A 17,899-nucleotide genomic window follows, 5' to 3' on the forward strand; every position below is an offset into this window, starting at 1 on the left:
TTATATCTCGGCAACCGCACACGAGAGAAAGACGATCCAACAAGCACTCGTTATTTTGAAATCTGCCCTATTGGACGTAGTTATTATTAATACTGGCAATTTTACAGTTTCAATTTACTAAGACGAGAAAGCGCGCAAGATCCTAACGAAACGTGCGCCGGGCGACTTTTTATTTTCATTAAACACTTATCGTATATATATTTCGGCAATCATAAATAATATAGGTATAGAAAAATGATAGACAAACACTACAAAATGATTTTAGTTTTCTTTTCTCGTTTATAATGTTGTTTTTAAGCTAGTTTCATGGAATTTTTGTTAAGTATTTTTGTTGCGCGCCGACTCCGAAATTATATCCAAGTCCGAGTCATTTTTGGCTAAAATTATATGGAATACATATGTTCTCGTCAAGATATAAGGTAATATTAGTTGTTCACTGTCGTAAAAATCGCCAAATGTACCACTTAATATTGTCAATTTATATATAGTATCGATCGTAAAACTATGCTTTTTATCGTTACGTAATTTAACGGCAGCCGTCAAAGTATATATGTATAAATGAAATCAATTCGTATTAATTAAGAATACTTTGGAAATTTTCAGACACTGCCTCGGGTATGTGTTCATATGTCATGGAAATTTATTTAGAAGAAATCTCTACAACTTTATGGAGAGAAGTCCTTACGATTACTCTGAATGTAATTGTTACAATTTAAATTCTGGCCGTTTATTTTTCAGGATTTGTTATCCAGGTAGCAGCATTATGTCAGTTTAAATAATTTTTTATTGATAAAAAATAAAGAAACAATAAATTAAACAAAATTTGAATTAATTATGTCAAATTTTATCTAATACAGTATTTTATTTATGCTTTAAGGTCAATTTTTAGATTTTACCTTAAATGTACAAAATTACTTTCATGTAAATAAAATTTAAAACAATCCTACTGTAACTGATATATATTTTATAAATAAGTAAATTTTTACTAATTTATATTTAGAGCGTATTTAAAAAATATATATTATTTTAGAATAATTGGAGGCTAATAGCAGCGATTTTTATCATACCTTTGATATCTCCTGTGTTATGCGTTATTTATTTCATGGGCGAGAGGGTCCTATGTGGTTGCTCTTGAAAGGCCGAATGGAGGCAGCCAGGATCGCTCTACTTCGAATTCGTGACTTGCGCCAGGAAACGATAGAATTTCAGGAACAATTTGCCAGAATGGTAAACTACTATGAGACGACAAATAATTTTGAAATATCTCGAAACTGTCAATCAGAGTCCTCCTTCCTACCTGGAGCGTATGGAGCAATAAGCTGAAGAGCATCCAGGGAATAACTCTTTTATCAGAAGTGTGGAAGCCATTTATCATATTAAATATCTGCTTTCTTTTTCAACTTTTTAGTGGAGCGCATGTGATTGTATCTTATACCGTCGATATAATCATCAGGCTTGACATCACAATAGACCCTTTCTTGGTCACCGTCGTAATAGGAATTATTCAAGTGATAGGCAATGTGCTCATAGCATTCTGTAGCAAGAGGTAATTATTTTTATTCGAATTTGATGTGATATTCAATTTTGGTAGCTCTAAACAATGAGTAATAGTAATTCTGACATATTTATTTTGTATCAAGACTTTCGTGGTTAAGCTGTAGATTACTTTATTAAAATACAATGGTTGTCAGACATTCGTTACAATATATCGTCCAAAAGGATAATGTTCCGAAAAACTATAATAAATGTTCGAAATTCTATTAGAATTGGTCGTAGTGTCACTTCGATTGTGTCCAGTGCCGGTACAGCAATTTCTTTGAGCGCTTTAATGATGTATCTGCAATTTTTTTAGAACACTGGCGTTGCAGCTGTACCTCTCGCTTGTATCTTCCTCTATATGGTAAGAAAATAATATTTTCAGGAATATTCATAATATTCATCTTGTCTGTCAAATAGTCGTAATTTTTTTTAAAGAGATAATTATAATAATGACTTTAACGCAAGTTTAAATCCAATGTATAGTAGATATTAAACTCTGGGTATTTGTTTTTTTAAAGAGCTTCTTGAAAAAATTTGTCAATATGTTTACTATATAGCTATAGCTATAAAGCTCGCTATTAATCAATAAATTGCAGGCATTTGGATCGTTCGCATTATTGTCGATTACTTATTCGTTGATTGCGGAATTGTATCCCAGCAAGTACGTAAACGTTCTCGTATTCTCCATTTTATACAGTTTTACCACCGTACAATTGTATCCAATGATGGTAACGCAAGACAGAAATGCCACTTTTTACTTATATTGTATAACATCCATCATAGCTACCATTTTTATAACGATTGCGCTACTGGAGACACGAGGAAAGACGAAAACACAGATAGAAGAAGTCTTCAGGGGCAAATTAAAGATAGAAGAAACTTTTAGGAAAATTGAAGGTGCATGCTAAACGAGTGAAGCAACGAACGGTAAAATATTAGTAATTCGTGCAATTCGATAAGTAATGCGAGAGTTAGTAAGTGATGTAAACGCGATCAGTTGCGAAATAAATATTTTTTTGGAAATAAATAATAAACGCTAATTTTCATATTGGAGCAAAAGAAATTAGAATACTGAAGAAATTATTGAATGTGTGTGTCCCTCTAGAACGGTAAGAAAGAACCTTACAGATTGCTCACAGGATATATTACAACTAAGATATGGATGGAAATTAACACAAGCAACCGCTATCAACCGAACAAATTACGCAACTATATATGTACATTCATTATTTGTTATGAAAACGCTACTAAATACTTACAAAGATTTATTAATTTATCGGTATAATAATCAAAATTCCCCTCAAAATTACAGAAATTATTTTTTAATACTTTTAGAAAATAGTTTTTTATGTCTTTCTCTTTTCTTTTAGGTCTATTAAAGATCAGGTATTCAATAGAGAAATTTTTTTATACATATATTTCTGCTTGCATTCTGTCGACAAAATTTATAGCAATCATTACGCAAAAAATATTTTTCGTCTTTTGACTATCTGAGATAGTTATTTAGCTTAAATTAATTTGAATGTGCACATGTGTGGCAAAACAATTGAGTCTCGTAAGTTGTCAGCTTCAAAAATTTCAATCAAAAGCATTTCTACATTATTTATTAATTATTAAAACATTATTTTTATAAATAATAAAATGCACCATTGTACTACGCAAGGTGATCATCATCAAATATAAATATAAATTATTTAAAATACAACACAGAAAAATAACATTTTAAATTATGTAAGATAATATGTAATTTTTGCTCTTATTTAGATATATAAAAACTACATAAAATATGTTTTAAATAATACTTGCAGCATATTATGATGTATGTATGTTAAAATTACATCATGTGAAAATATTTAAAATGTCGTTTATCTGTTATTTTAAATAATTTGTGTTTTATACTATATCATTCGATGCTCACACATACATATCTTGAACAGTACAATTTTGACAAGTTCAATTTTCGAAGTCGTCGTCTCACTGCTCGCGTACACAGCCACGTAAATCTCATACATATGCACATGCGTTTTATGTACTGTGCGGTTACAATGTACACCATCGAGTGAAACACTTTGCGTTTATAAAATCAGTGCAATCAAATAATATCGCTCATATACATAAAGTTTTAAATTGTACATATTTACAGTTGATAAAAACTAAATTTTTGGTCGCACTGTAAACATAAGGCGTTGCAGAAAAAGTTAAAAATTAATTAATTAAAATGCAAAAACCCACGAACCGGAAGAAAAATGTATTTACAATTTTGCATCGCAAAATATTCAACGAATATTAATAAATCTTTACAGTGTAATTTTCTTTTTGTTCTATAAAAACATAAATGATCGATGAAACGTTTCGAAACTCATTTGTACATATTTTACATTGCAAAGTTCAATTACAATTCTTATATCTAGCTATTTGTATCTATATATGTATATAACATGTGTAACTTATATGTATATACATCTGTTCCTTTCTAAGAAAACAATTCAGCCTAAATTATCTTAATACATTAACTTATCCTTTTAATATTTTGCTTGTATGTTATGAATTCTCAATAAGACTAAATCTACCTATCTAGCTATTAGTGTAAATTGTCACATGCAAATAGCGATATCAACATTATATTCTGTAATCATGTAATCAGATTAAATTATTAAAATCCGAAGATATTTTTCAAATAGGCTCAGCAAAACAATTGAAATCTATCATCGCCTTTTCTATGCTCTTGTTTTTAATGACTTTTTTTAATGACGTAAAAGTTAACCAGCTAATTTTTACAAGTTTAAAAAAGTCAATAACCATAAGATCATATTTTAATACCAGAAGGATTGTGGCGGTGGCCTAGGTGGTTGCTGAAAGCTCTGTGCCGTGTAAGGGCTAGCAAAAGCTTGAGGGTGAGGATGAGTGCTGTAGGCATGATGTTGCTGCAGACTCGTTGGTGGACTCGGTAGATTGACTCTACTGCCACTGGCGGTAATCGCGAGATTCCATGATGGCGATGTGGTTCCTTGACTGGTCTGTTGTTGGGCTTGTTGCTGTGGCTGTGGCTGTGGCTGCTGCTGAGGAGGTGAAACCGAACTGATCGGCAGTTCCGATGAGGCTAATTGATCGGGAGCTGATGTGGAGTTGCCCGAGTTCGGTCCCATCATAGTGACGAGAGAGTTCGGAGTCGGTGGTAGCTGATGATTACTTGTTTGCTGATAGCTGGATGACGTGGAGACCGCTTGGTGAGCCATATGAGCGGTTGTCGACGAGGCCGGCGACAATACCGATAAATTGGGATACGTCACCGTGGCCGGAAAACTGTAAGTCGAAGTCGAGCCAACGGTCGAGGGTAGTCGTGTCGCGGAGTCCGCCAATTGATGAGTCACTGATGCATGATGAGATGAATACAATTCTGAAACTGAAATAAAACGTAGCGGTGATCATCTTTTTGTATCATGATTTATTGCAAAGATAAAATTAAAATAGGGACGATATGCGTTATTATCCTCATTTGCATAAACATATACACACACATACCTTGGCCGGAAGAGAACGCCGCGTCTGGCAGACTCTGAGGATGCGGATGCGAATGTGGATGTGGATGACCTGGCGGCATGGCTGCTCCTGGGTGAGGATGAGGCGGTCCCGGTGGATGAATAACGTAGCCGGTCGGATAGGCTACGGAACCGACGTATCCAGCGGACGTCGACGATGAGATATGTTTTCTCAATCTAGCTCTTCTATTGCTGAACCACACTTGAATCCTGGCTTCGGACAATCTCGTTCTCTGAGCGAGTTCCTCTCTGACGTATATGTCAGGGTATTGAGTCTTCTCGAATGCGCGTTCCAACTCATCCAGCTGGTGAGCTGTGAAGGTGGTCCTGCTTCTGCGCTGCTTCCTCTTCAGCGGGATCCCCGGTTCGCTCTCGCAATCAGATCCAGAACTTGCTTTTCCTACAAGATCACGTTAAAAATGAGAAAGGAATGAGATATAATTTATACACATATTTATATAAGAATGTCGTAATACACAATATAACTCTCTTTGAAGAGGAATTTATGTATATTGAACGCAGCTCTGCCGTCGATCTTAATTTGCATCGCGTTACAAGTTGTAAACACAATCGCAAGCTGTCGTAACAATTAGAAACTTCTTTTGGTTGGTTGATTTTTCTCAAGGTCAGCGAAAAGATTGAACCATAAAATAATTATGAAACGCTGTTAACTATGAACTTTCGAGTGACAAAAAAGTTACATAAAGCGATCATACGTGACGATTGGCAAGTAACAAAGCGAGGTAAAAAAAAAACGCCAATTCGCCAGCAGTAGGAAAAGATAGGTGGGTCGAGGGAGACTGTTCGGGTGTAAACATGTTGGTCGTATATCGAGTGTGAAACAAGCACCTGGCACGAAACCCGCGCGGTGCTCTTTGACACTGACGCACCGGTTCTTTAATAGCGAACTGTGAACCAGCAACGCGAACCTGCGCTAAGAGAATGACAGACGAGAGTGACAGAACAGAACGATAACTCTAATAGTTAACGTAAATTGAATTTAGCTTTAAAATTAAATTTCGAAGAGGGTCTTTGTCAAATTCTAGAAAAAGACCTACCTCGAAGACAAGACAACCATGTCAACCATCTGACAACCATGGTGGAAGGAAACGAGGTGCGCTCGTTAGAGGGATGTGCAGACACTGCAGACGTCGCGACTCGCGACTGTAAACATGCGAGCGGTATTCTTTGTGTATGTACGTGGCCTTCTATTGGCCAATATCATCAATGTCGACAATGTCTCCCGCCCAGCGCACTCATTGGTTATTGGATCAAAGATGCAATCACACATTGTTTTCCTTCCACCATTCCCATAGGTATTGTCTAGACGTAATTTCTGAACGCACCCTAGCGTTCTCACGATGGTTGCTCCTGGCGAGTGAACTGAGTGAAGTTGGCCGCGCGATTTATGAAATTCTCTCCGCCATCTACCTGCGAGACATGATGAGTCGACGGGCGACGCGGGCGTCGAGCGGATCGTATAGCTCCGTTTGTAGAGTCTCCGTAAAATTCTTTCATCGCCGTGTTAATTAAGTACGCGTCGCGTCGCGAGATTAATACCGGGAGTGCCGTGCAAAGTGACGCGCGATCGTAAGTGACGATATTTTCACGCGTAAACGAGTCAAGTGAACGAGTGAGTGAGTGCGCCGACAGAGATGCGACAACGGACGAGGATCGAGGAGAGGAGGAGGGGGCCTGGGAGGCATCGGGCGACGGCGGAGCGACCGCGGAGTGAGTAATTGTTATTCATTTATTGTATTATTTTGCTGTCCTGTCAGTCCTGACTCCTGTGGCAGATTCCGCCAGTTTCTCAAGCGCGCGATAATTAATTATTGTTTACTTTTCAAGTATTGATTATATCTTGGACGTTGTTTTAACATAACAATATTTCTGTTACAGATCAACGCAGGGTTTCAACTAACTCCGCTGTTGCGCATCGACCGGTGAGTGATTTTTTTATTTTAATATGTCGAGATGACGGATTTGTAAAAATTAAATTACGATGATTTCGAAAAGAGAGAATCTTATGGGCCATTCTGTCGCTGCTACGCGATAGAATATACGCGTTTCTGTATTCGAGAAGAAATAACTTTGCAACGTTTATGTGTCGCTCGATCACGCTTGTCTACGTCCGATTATGTTCCAGTTCTGAAAATAGGCATTCTTTTGCGCATTCCTAATAGCCGCGAGGAAACGAAACGAGATAGCACGTGATGCGCAGACACTGAAGACACGATGGAGAGACTTTTTGCTTCCGCGTGCGCTTCGCGATGTGCATTTCGGGATTGTCGTCAGTTTCTCGGGACTCAAGTTTACACGGCGCGCGACTAATCGGGCGACGACGCCTGACGCCGGGACGGGTCGCGTTAATGCAAATTCGACACGGGCTCTATTCCCGGCCCGTCGTCGTGCTTTTTTTTCATCCACCTCCGCCTCCGGGTCATTCCGTCCTCTCTCTCTCTCTCTCTCTCTCTCTCTCTCTCTCTCTCTCTCTCTCTCTCTCTCTTCATCATGTTTCTTGAATTCGACCGACACCTACTCGCGCGCAGATGGAAATAGTGCGAGCGACGACGTGGCCCAACAAACCTGAGGCCACGATCATGCCACGTCCACGTGCGATGAACGATCAGAAATAGCCTCGATGAAAGTCCCGTCAGGACGTCGTAGGCAATCACTTCCTTCCGACGAAACGCAAAGGCGAAATGAGTATTGTTTGAATGTCGAGCGATAAAAATAAAACAATCGAGGAAAGGGTGATCGATACCTTTCGTTCAGGTAGATGGCTTAGATACCTCGACTATTGCTCGCACATATTGGCGATTTACATATTTTATACATATTTCAGACACGCATTTTTACATAAAAGTATTGTCACAATAATCGAAAGATCATCGCAATATAATTATATATGTAAAGTGACGTATCTTATTATGTTCTTGAGAAATGTTTAATTTGAACGTCAGCGTTTTGCAATGAAAAAAATCGTTGTGAATGGATTTACGTGACGACTCCGCGCGTTCGCAGTCTCAGCAGACCTGGTAATCATTCACCCCGAGGATAATACTAGGTTCCGAAAACTTGAGGAATTACTAACCGGTCGCGGACGCTTAGCTCTACAAGGGATATAATTTCTGCTCTGCCTTTTTTTAATTTGCTTGTGGATGAACCGCGCATGGTCCACGACGATAAAAACAAAATCTCACGAAGATCTCACGTGTTATATCTCTATTGAACTACAAGGGGAAATGTAATACGCGTAATTAGTAATTTATTGCCGCGATGGATTGCACCTTCGGCATGAGACCATAAAGAGAAACAAATTAAACGTCTAAAGTTGTAAATATAAAAAATCGCATTCAATTTTTTTTATTTGAGAGGCACGCGGCTTAATTAAAGAACCAACGATGTATCACTCGTTGAATTAATTATTGATAAATAATCGGAGTGATTAACTACGAACAAACTTTAGTTAACGCAGAATATTGCTTATGTTATTAGGCTAATGTATACAATATATGAGATTCGTCTTCATCATATTCGTGGGGTCAACCCCTAACATTCGTTAGAGTGTCGCATACCTTCCTCGCCCAGTTGCCACCCCTCGACTTATCACGCATACTTATACCGTGCGACACGTTTTATATGCGAGAAAAACAATCCGACACGTTCGCCGAACAAAGGCGTCACTTCATCTCGACAGCTCCGACAGCTCCGGCAGCTCGACTCGTATGTTCGCAGCTTCGTGGGCGTTTAATAGACGGTGTCCCTTTTCATTCCTCACCCCTCTGCGAGGTCGTGTTATTTCTGCCCCAGTTTCTCTATTTTTTTCGACGGGCGCCCGACCGTCAGAGCGATCGACTTACAGGCACAAGAATCCTCGTTCCTCTCCTTTCAACTGTGGTCCCTTTTATCTTTGCCGGCTTAGCAGCTTCTCAGACGATCCCAGGATAAATTCGTGTCTGTACACAATTCATTTGTCTTGTCAGCAGAGGAAAGAGACATTCCCCCTCCCCACTTCGGTACCAATTTGTATCCGTGTTTGGTGTTTGGTGGGAATTTCTACGGGACGTATAACAGAAATTCTAGATCCTCAGACTTCCCACAAGTGTGGTATTCATTTATCAGCATCTGTCAAACTGGTATTTCAGATATTTATCAAAGTTTACCGGACCATCTTAATTTTAATTATCGCCTGTGCATATTTTGATTGCTCATATACATAATATAGTGATATATTTTTCTTTAAAAGCGCGATTTTTTCGCCATTTATGTATTTTTTATTTTAAATTTGGAGAAAGTGAAGAGAAGGGAATCCTGATTCATCCATAAGTCGGTAGACGCGCGTCCTTCGTCGGCCGTCGATTTTCTCGAGGACGATCGACATTTGCACGCGTGTAAGGCCCACATCTTACGTGCAGCTTGCCATACCGGGCTCGCGCGTACACACGTGGGCATGTACCGGGCGGTGAGAAAATTACAAAGCCCGTCGGACGGTTGCGGCCGACCCGGCTACTGGAGGGAGGCGATCCGACCACGGCGCACCGGAGGCGAACCGGCAATTTCCGAGACCGAGAAACGCGGGCACGACCGATTAATACGCGAGCATTTAATTTACTCATTCACCGTTGCCCGAGCGAGCAGTAGGCCCACACGGTGGTCCATCGTGTGGGCCAGGTGATGGGGCGTATTACGGATGCGAGATCCTTTCACCGCGTGAAATCCTCTGCGTTCGCGGTATCCTCGGATTTCTGTGGGCCCAAGTGGGTCAATAGTGGGTGTTCAGCGCACGTTCTCGTGTACTATGAAATAATAGATCTCTCACATGAGATGATAATTTTTTTCATTATTTAATTAAATGTACAATTTATGCTGTGGACAAAAGAACAATAGATCACAGCTGGTCTAATGTACTCTGTCTTAAAACACAAAAAATATACAAAATATTTTCGTATTAAAATATTCAAGATAAATTGAATAGGATTAAACTCCGGAAAAGTAAAGCAGAACAGCGAGGTAAAACTACCTGTGTTCTTTTCTTCTAAGAACTGCAAATTCTATAGGGTTAATCAGTCTTCGCAGGTAGCGAGTCTTTAAAAGGCAAAAATCTTTTTCGCACCTAGCTAACGTTGTTTCTTCTTATACGATGCATATAATTTTTACAAAATCTGTATCTTGATGCGTCGCGGGATTCGCAAGAAACGTGAAAAGCGACTAATTCAATTTTAAGAGGCGTCGCATAACGAACAACCGTATTCTCGGTCTCTTATGCGAGCCGATGTCGTTATAATCCAATTCCATGCAAGGATACTTGGCGTCGGGCCGATTCGCCGATTCGCCGATTCGCCGGCGATCATCAATCTCTGTTAGGACGCGGGAAGAAACTCGGGCAGCCGCGAGAAGGCCGATGGACACCCGCTCAAGAAACCCGCCGCTGCCATTAGTGTGGCCGATCGAAGAAATTTCAGAGAACTCGTGAAGCAAGTATTTGTATCGGAGCGACAGTGACAGTGAGAGATAAGCTATTTTGTTTATGCGTTAAAATATGAGTTAATTCCGCATGGGGTGTTAAATTTTCGTACTATAGAAAAATGTTTTTAAATTAGTATATTAAGATTTGGAGCACAGACCAAATTAATTTCCAACGCTCAGTTCCTAGAATTATTTTTCGTGGTAATATTTAAAACCTATTAATCAGTTAGTGAAAACTCAAAAACGAAAATAATTTGAACAAAAGATGTATAAGATGGTGATTTATGTGAGATTATAATTTCTATTCTTCAAAGAAAAATATTTTCGAGAAATTTTTTTTTCTTTCTTTTGTTTCTCGGGCATATATTTTCTGCACTTGCCAAGATGCCCAAGGTCTGTACTCCGAATTCTACCTAACACTACGGGCTTTTTACTTGCTACACTAATGATTATTTGTGTAGCAATTGTGGGACTTCTCACCGTCACCTAGTTTAACGTCGTCTTCGGAATCGCGACCCCTGAGTAGTCGTGAAATCGCGGACACACTCGGAGCGCTGGTCCGTTCGCAGATGCCCTCTTTGATCAGTCGATCCCTGATTTCCCATGAGAACATACCCGGGTTGTCGCGCTTGTATTCCTCGATTCTCGCCTCCACTTCCGGTGTAGCCACACGTGGTTTGCTGCCGCCGATGACTCCGGGTCTGATGCTACCAGTTTCCTGATAGCGATTTAAAATCTTCGACACGCATCCATGGGACACCCTCAATTGTCTATTCTCAATGGGTGATAATAGACGAATCAGTTCAGATATCGATGGATATATTCAAAATAAAAATAAAATAATAATCTATATTTCTATTTCAAGAAGTTATCGTTGAATTAACCGGAAAGATCCTCGATTTGAGACACTGTACCTCGATATAACGCACGGCCTGACCCCCGCGGCGGCCATCTCGACGATCTTCAACCTGATATGATTAGGCAGCGGTCGTCCGTTGATGAAGATACCACCGAGCTGATTTACACGGCCTTGGCCCGGTATCGATCCTATGTCTGCAACAAGCGATACACTTCCTCCTTTTATCGCTTCCATAACTGAAATTCGAAGTAAACGTTACGAATGTCACTAGATGTTAATAATGATAAATCCTTTTTTCAAATTATATTTTTCTTTCTCTTATTTTGATCGTTTTCGAGGAGACGCAATTGAGAAATTGTCCTTTAGTCAGCTTGATTTCCATGTCTTACCGGAAGTTAAGGAGAAGAGAAAGAGAGAGAGAGAGAGAAAGACAGTTGACGAGGTGGTGGCGGGACGGTTATTGGACGGCGTATAAAGAGAGCAGTCTGGATTTATCGCTGCACCGCATGCTTGATTTGACTTCTTTCTCTCGTTCTCTCGAAGCGGAAGGGAGAGAGGAAGAGAAAGAGAACAGGATGAAGAGAGCGAGGAAGAGAGAGAAAAAGAGAGAGTTATAAGCGCGGGCGGCTGGAGCGTATAAAGCGACCAACGCCGTAACTACCGATAAGTCCAATAAATCCCGGTGCAGTTTATGACGCACAACAATGATAGCGTATAATTTGCTCGGCTTATTTAATTTCGCGTTACACGACGACGATCTCGGCCCTGATCTATAAAGAAAAAGGAACGCGCGTGGTCCAGGAAAGAGTCTTTGCAATTTTTACTGATCCAGAACGCGCTTTTTAAGAAGCGAAGCAAATAACGTAACACGATACGCATTGTGACTTAAGCTAAATGTATATGTTGTAATTCTTTGTGGTATCTTCATTACTTTTGGCCTCCGATGTTGTAAAGAACGACTATTTTGGAACGGTAAAATTACAATTGAGAATAAAGGCGATAATAACGAGACGAATGAGCTGTACAATTAGAAGAGCAAAAAGGAGACGCGCAATCGCACGTTCGACATTAAATAAAAACGCGCTCGCTCATACAAGACGCGATAATCGACTAAAAAAGGGAATCCCAATGACAGCGCGATGAAAAATCAGATCGTCCAGGCGAGACGGTGATCGGCGCGTTTCCTTCGCGTTAACAGTGATACTTATTATAGTTACAACATACTATGTATATTGTTAACGTAATCGACATTAGCTATCTTATTCATGCTAATCGATGTGGATTTTAATCGATGTTCTAAGAGAGCGCATTGTAAAACAGAACCTTCTTGATTTATGTGAACGTCCTTGATGCTTATAAAAATTGCGCTAAACGCTTTTTATCGGTAATATATGAGTGGCTTAACATAGACAATTTATTATGAATTTATTTATAATAATTATTTATAATTTGGTACTTCCTGCACAAAAATGTAACTTAATATCTCGCACGACGTTTTTCAAAATACGTAGAAAGATAAAAAAATTATAACCGTTGCGCCATGAAAATTGAAAGAAACATTTTTCTTTTTTAAAATATCTAAAATTGACAAAAGTATAAATGTGTGCATTATTTTAGTAACTATCGATACGCTAAATATTACTTGTATCAATGCGCATTGACGCAGATTAAATTAATTCTGCGGTTTTCAACGCCCGCCGTATTGGCAAATTATTAATCGTTTAGAGAGCTCGCGGTGAGAAGGAAGCGGATGATTGATCCCGTGGCTTTCACTTTTCCAATCCGCGGGTGCAAAACGTCGCACCACGTAAGTAAATTTTTTTGTATAGGCAAAACGCATAAATTCCCAATAAAATATAACGATCCGATCGCGATAAGTAATATACATTGTTGCACTTTCACAATTACGGCTCGGCAAAGATATGGAAATGATAGCATCGTCGTTATCGCCGTAGTCGTTATCGTCATCGAGAGATGACGGGAAACGCGACTGGGTACGGTCACACGCTTTCGTTTGTAATTAAACACATTTCCGCGTAAAACACTTTGTCGCATAAGACAAAGGGTAAGCAGGCTTCGACTAACGCGACCGGTAAAAAGCATCCGCAGAAAAAGGAAACCGCTATCCGATTGCGCAGAACGCTTGCATAACCGTAGCCATGCATCGCCGCGGGTGCAATCGATGCTCGAAAAACCGCGCGCAAATGCCCCCGCCGATAGCGATCGCGTTCCTGCAAAGTGACTTCCGATTTAATTGATCGTTTAATTAACAAATCGGTGCTATGCGGAGATTCCATTAACCCGGAGTTTCCAGCGTCTCTCAAGCGACTCTGCTTTTAACTTGAAACACGTTCTCAAGAACGAGGAAAAGCTTCTCGACCCAACCGCTCAGAAAAGGCGCGACTCATAAATCATTATAATGACGGAATCGCGATGCAAGAAAAAAAATCTTGCTCACTGCGATGAAGTAATTAATGACCATCATTGAAAACTTCTATGCGTGGATTTTACGGAAGCGCATTCGTTGAGTGTTAATCGTCCGTCACCATTTACCGTCGTGATTTCCGCGAGCACACGCTTTCGCGTCTCGTTTCCAACTGGTAAATCATCAAGCGACTAATTACATGTACTCATTAGTCGCTCGGGACACCGCATGTCTGGACACTTGATGAATCGCGTTATTTAATTTTATAAACCTTGTTATTAAACGTATCGCCCACATTTTTTGTTTGTGAAGGAATGATGTATCCGCAGGACATTTTTTTCTCAGACTTACACCTTTTTTTTCTCTTATACTGTCCCGGGTAGCGCAAGATGCACGAGCATATTGAAAAGCTGGGCAATAGAGCGCTCAAATTTATGGTGCAATAAATGACAAATGGAACAAAGTCCGGATATATACAGGATGAAATAATTTATAAATTCTCGAACGGGAATAGATACTTTTATGCTCCTAAAGCAATAATGACTAAATTACATAAATTTTGTAAAAAATACTAAGTGTAATTTATTACTAGCCAGAAGTTTTTTTAAGAATATATACCTATAAATTCTGAGTATTTTTCTGTATTTCCATAATACAATTCTGAGAAGAATCGATTGTGACATGATTAGACGCCAAACAATTTACGAGGACGAATAACAATAAATAGACGATAAGCACACATACAAAAGCAAATAAAGGTATACTATACATACTGTAAATATATATTGGTACGAGACACTACCGTGTCTTTTGATATTCTAAGATAAATAGAGAGAGAGAGAGAGAGAGAGAGAGAGAGTGAGAGAGAAAACTGACAGAAATCAGCTGGAACGATTCGAATACACGGGAATATTTATTTTCACCGACGTTAGAGTTCTGTATATGATTTTGATAAATTACAGAAAAACTCTCTCTAAAATTGTGAGACTAAATGAATGATTTATTCCAGACATTTTCGTTAATAAAATTCTTTGTTCTTCAGAATGCACAAAATGTGAGGGAAAAAATGCTGTAAAAAAAATGCAATTAAAATGTCATGGACCAAGGGTGGAAGTCAAGAAAAATGACTTTGTCCGCAAGAGATACTCCGTAATTTATGGTGCAATTTATGGCCAACATTAACTCTAACAATAGGGTTTTGTTCGTTTTTGGACAATTGTTTGTCAATGTCAGGCGGATTTTTTGAAGAAAAATGTTGAAGTTTCGTACATTTAAAAATGAAAATTTTACTTAATTTATTTAATCCATCGTTCAAGGCTATTGTAGAAGAGTTTTGTTTAGTTTAATCGACTAGTTCTAATTTACTCTCATAATACAAACTTTGTCAAAAACAAGTAACTATAATAATGCGCTTTCTCATTTGTCGACAATAGTATGGCATCAAGAATTTTATTTTAATAATGATCTTTTATTGTCTCTATGATTTTTAAATCTTGGATTACTCCATTTAATATTTTTTAAATATTTTTTCAAATGTAAAATTTTACAGACTAAAAGAAGACTATGAAAATGTGTGTTTCTATTGTTTAAATATTTTTTCACGTATTAATTACATAAAGATTACTATTGCTATTTAAGATATATCAAACAATGTTTGTGTCTGTTTGAAAGATAACGCGAATGATGTATAAATCATAAAAACTATTGCAAATTTTAATTCTACGTATCTCTAAAACTAATGTTGACCAAATATAGTCGACTGCGACGAGAGACGCACCTTGAAAGGAATATCCAGTGAAACATGGTCGCATCATCGAGAAATTAGTGGTAACCGTCATCTCAGCCGAAACAAACCTCCGCAAAATAGTCCCGACGAGTTTAGTCCGACACCGAATATTGTAAATCTCACTACCGCACCTCACTAAGCCCTTCGTAAAAACGATATCGGCTGTCCTTCCTCCTGACAAATCTCACAATATTTTGTTCTATCCCGCCTAATTGCAACTCACTCGACGACCATGAAACGGAGCACATAGACAAACACTGAACATACATTCGTAGAAAAGATTCCCGCTCTGGAACGGGTCCATTGAATCCTGGAATTTTGGCTCGGGGTCCAGGCCCGTCGGGCCCAACCGCGAGCTTCTCTTTTCTCAATAAGTCCGTCGAATGGCCGCGTTCACTTGCGTGTGTCCGCACTGGAAATGGATGTCGACTGATCGACGCGCTGATCCTGACTAAGTCTCTCGGGGATGGGGTACCAGGGTAACTAACAGCTAGGCACTCCCACCAGCCGCGGTACAGGTAGTTCTCCCCGTACTGCGGGGTTTCAGCGGGATATATCGCCTATACTTGAGGCTGAATTGGACTTCGATGGAACGACAAGACAGACCCACGGTCCTTGGCCACTGGTGCCCATCGTCGCCAACGACCAATCGTGGCACTGCCAGGCCTCTCACCACGCCTCCGATTCCCGCCCAAATGGTACCAGACGATGGGCATCTTTGGCGACTTTATTGCCGCGCTTTTACGAGCATGCTCCATGCTTATATACCGTGCTCGTTGTTCCTCGATGAATATGAGGGTGAGTCAAATTCTCTCGTTCCTCTTATCTCGTTATCATGTGATTATTTTTGTTTGTCAATCGCAATTTAATGATCAAGTTTAGATGATTTTCCAAATTTTTTCTGTCAGAAAAGATCGATGACGAGAATAAAATTCTCTTGCCACTGCTGCACTGGAGATGAAATCAAGTTTGATATCGAAAGAGATACCTCAAAATAACTTCGAAGTTTTAAATAAAAAGGATGACAATGGAGTTTTGTATAATATTATTAATTTGTGTATTCTATTTGTCTGCAAACACTTGTTTGAAATCCAACAGCTAAATACTGAATGTTTTCGAAACTGAAAGATAAATGTAGTGAAAAATGTTTTTTTCTTGTAGAATCAGTATGATGTAACGTTATAAATATTCTGAAAATTAATAGCTAGAATAGTAGAATTATTTCTTAATTTCTTTTTAACAAATAAATGGAACGAAGCAAAATTATTGGCGGAAGATTAGATATTGGATTGTGTGAAGGAAATTTTCGATAACTTACTAACAAACGCGTCATAAAGCGTTTTCAACAAAATAGTAGCAGTAATGATCGCATCTTTGCTTGTGGAGCACGCAATTAAGGTAATGGGAGAAAACCGGTGATCTTTTCTCGTCGCCAGTTCTGTGCGGCGTCATCGCTCGAGCACAGGTTGTGCGCTTCTTACCGTGCATTTTCAAGCCAAGTAAGGCGATTTAGCGCAAATTGTCAGCGCGAGGCGCGTAGTTTACCTAATCTCCAGTGTCAGCTGTTCACGCATGATTGCGAATTACTCCAGGATTCTCGCTTTTTTTCGTCTCTCCCTCTCTTTCTCTTCTAGCGGGCCCCGTTCTGAGCTATCGGGGAAATGACACTGCACGACTGAAACAGGATGCGACACAATAGCCGCGGCGGTGACGTAAGGCGGTGATCGATCGTTTTGGTTTCCCTTAGTAATTAACCACCTTAAATAATGTAGGGTATAATCTCCCGGAAACTATTGTGATAATATATTCAACAATTTATTAATACAGCTTTCAAATTTCCTTTATATTTTCCGCGTACAAGACGAATCATTATCAATGTAGAATATAATATTATTAATTCAATATATCTGATAAGAAACATGTAACTTTTTCAACAATCGCTTGCCCGTTTTGATGCGAAATAATTATCTTCTCGTCTAGTCGCGAGCTGGTAAAAATTCAACACGGCCTTGTCGAGAGAATATTCTTCCTAGACTGCGGTAGTCCCACGAAGCTACCAGTTGGTCAGAGTACGGTCGAAAAATCGGTCTTATTCGCGGAAATTTAAGAGGTTGCAACAATCATAGGCATGAAGGCATTAAGAAGTTTGTTTTGTCGACGCGACGGGGCACCTTCTCGACCTCCCATAAGCTAAGTTCAGTAAAGATGTAAGTTGTGTTACATCGATCGTGACGCGTCGGACCTCTGCCGCAGACGGGGGTCCCGGACATTCGAGCACGAAT

General features: G+C 39.2%; 2 protein-coding genes across 6 annotated transcripts in view; one reads left to right on the top strand and one right to left on the bottom strand.

Annotated features, from left to right (window-relative positions):
- Positions 1-1,633: 1,633 nt before the first annotated feature.
- On the bottom strand, positions 1,634-16,087 carry LOC139815380 (segmentation protein paired). Of its 5 annotated transcripts, none has more exons than XM_071782298.1 (5): positions 15,609-16,087; positions 11,462-11,642; positions 11,163-11,317; positions 5,062-5,478; positions 1,634-4,942 (listed from the first exon to the last, which is right to left on the bottom strand). In XM_071782298.1, exons 1-5 carry the CDS (start codon positions 15,667-15,669, stop codon positions 4,353-4,355), a joined length of 1,404 nt encoding a protein of 467 aa, XP_071638399.1. In that variant the 5' UTR covers positions 15,670-16,087; the 3' UTR covers positions 1,634-4,352. The 5 variants fall into 5 exon arrangements, with proteins under 5 accessions (XP_071638399.1, XP_071638396.1, XP_071638397.1 ...); XM_071782295.1 differs by having other exon boundaries at positions 1,636-4,942; positions 11,034-11,317; XM_071782296.1 differs by having other exon boundaries at positions 1,638-4,942; positions 11,028-11,317; positions 15,885-16,085.
- The window catches only part of LOC139815383 (uncharacterized), a 46,626-nt gene continuing 35,359 nt past the window's right edge, over positions 6,633-17,899 (top strand). The window contains exons 1-2 of the mRNA XM_071782301.1: positions 6,633-6,809; positions 6,978-7,021. The gene's annotated coding sequence lies outside the window, so the exon portion shown is untranslated. The remainder of the gene's footprint in view (positions 6,810-6,977; positions 7,022-17,899) is intronic.

The sequence above is a fragment of the Temnothorax longispinosus genome, chromosome 6 (assembly GCF_030848805.1).
Source record: "Temnothorax longispinosus isolate EJ_2023e chromosome 6, Tlon_JGU_v1, whole genome shotgun sequence".
In the NCBI taxonomy this organism is placed as follows: Eukaryota; Metazoa; Arthropoda; class Insecta; order Hymenoptera; family Formicidae; genus Temnothorax; species Temnothorax longispinosus.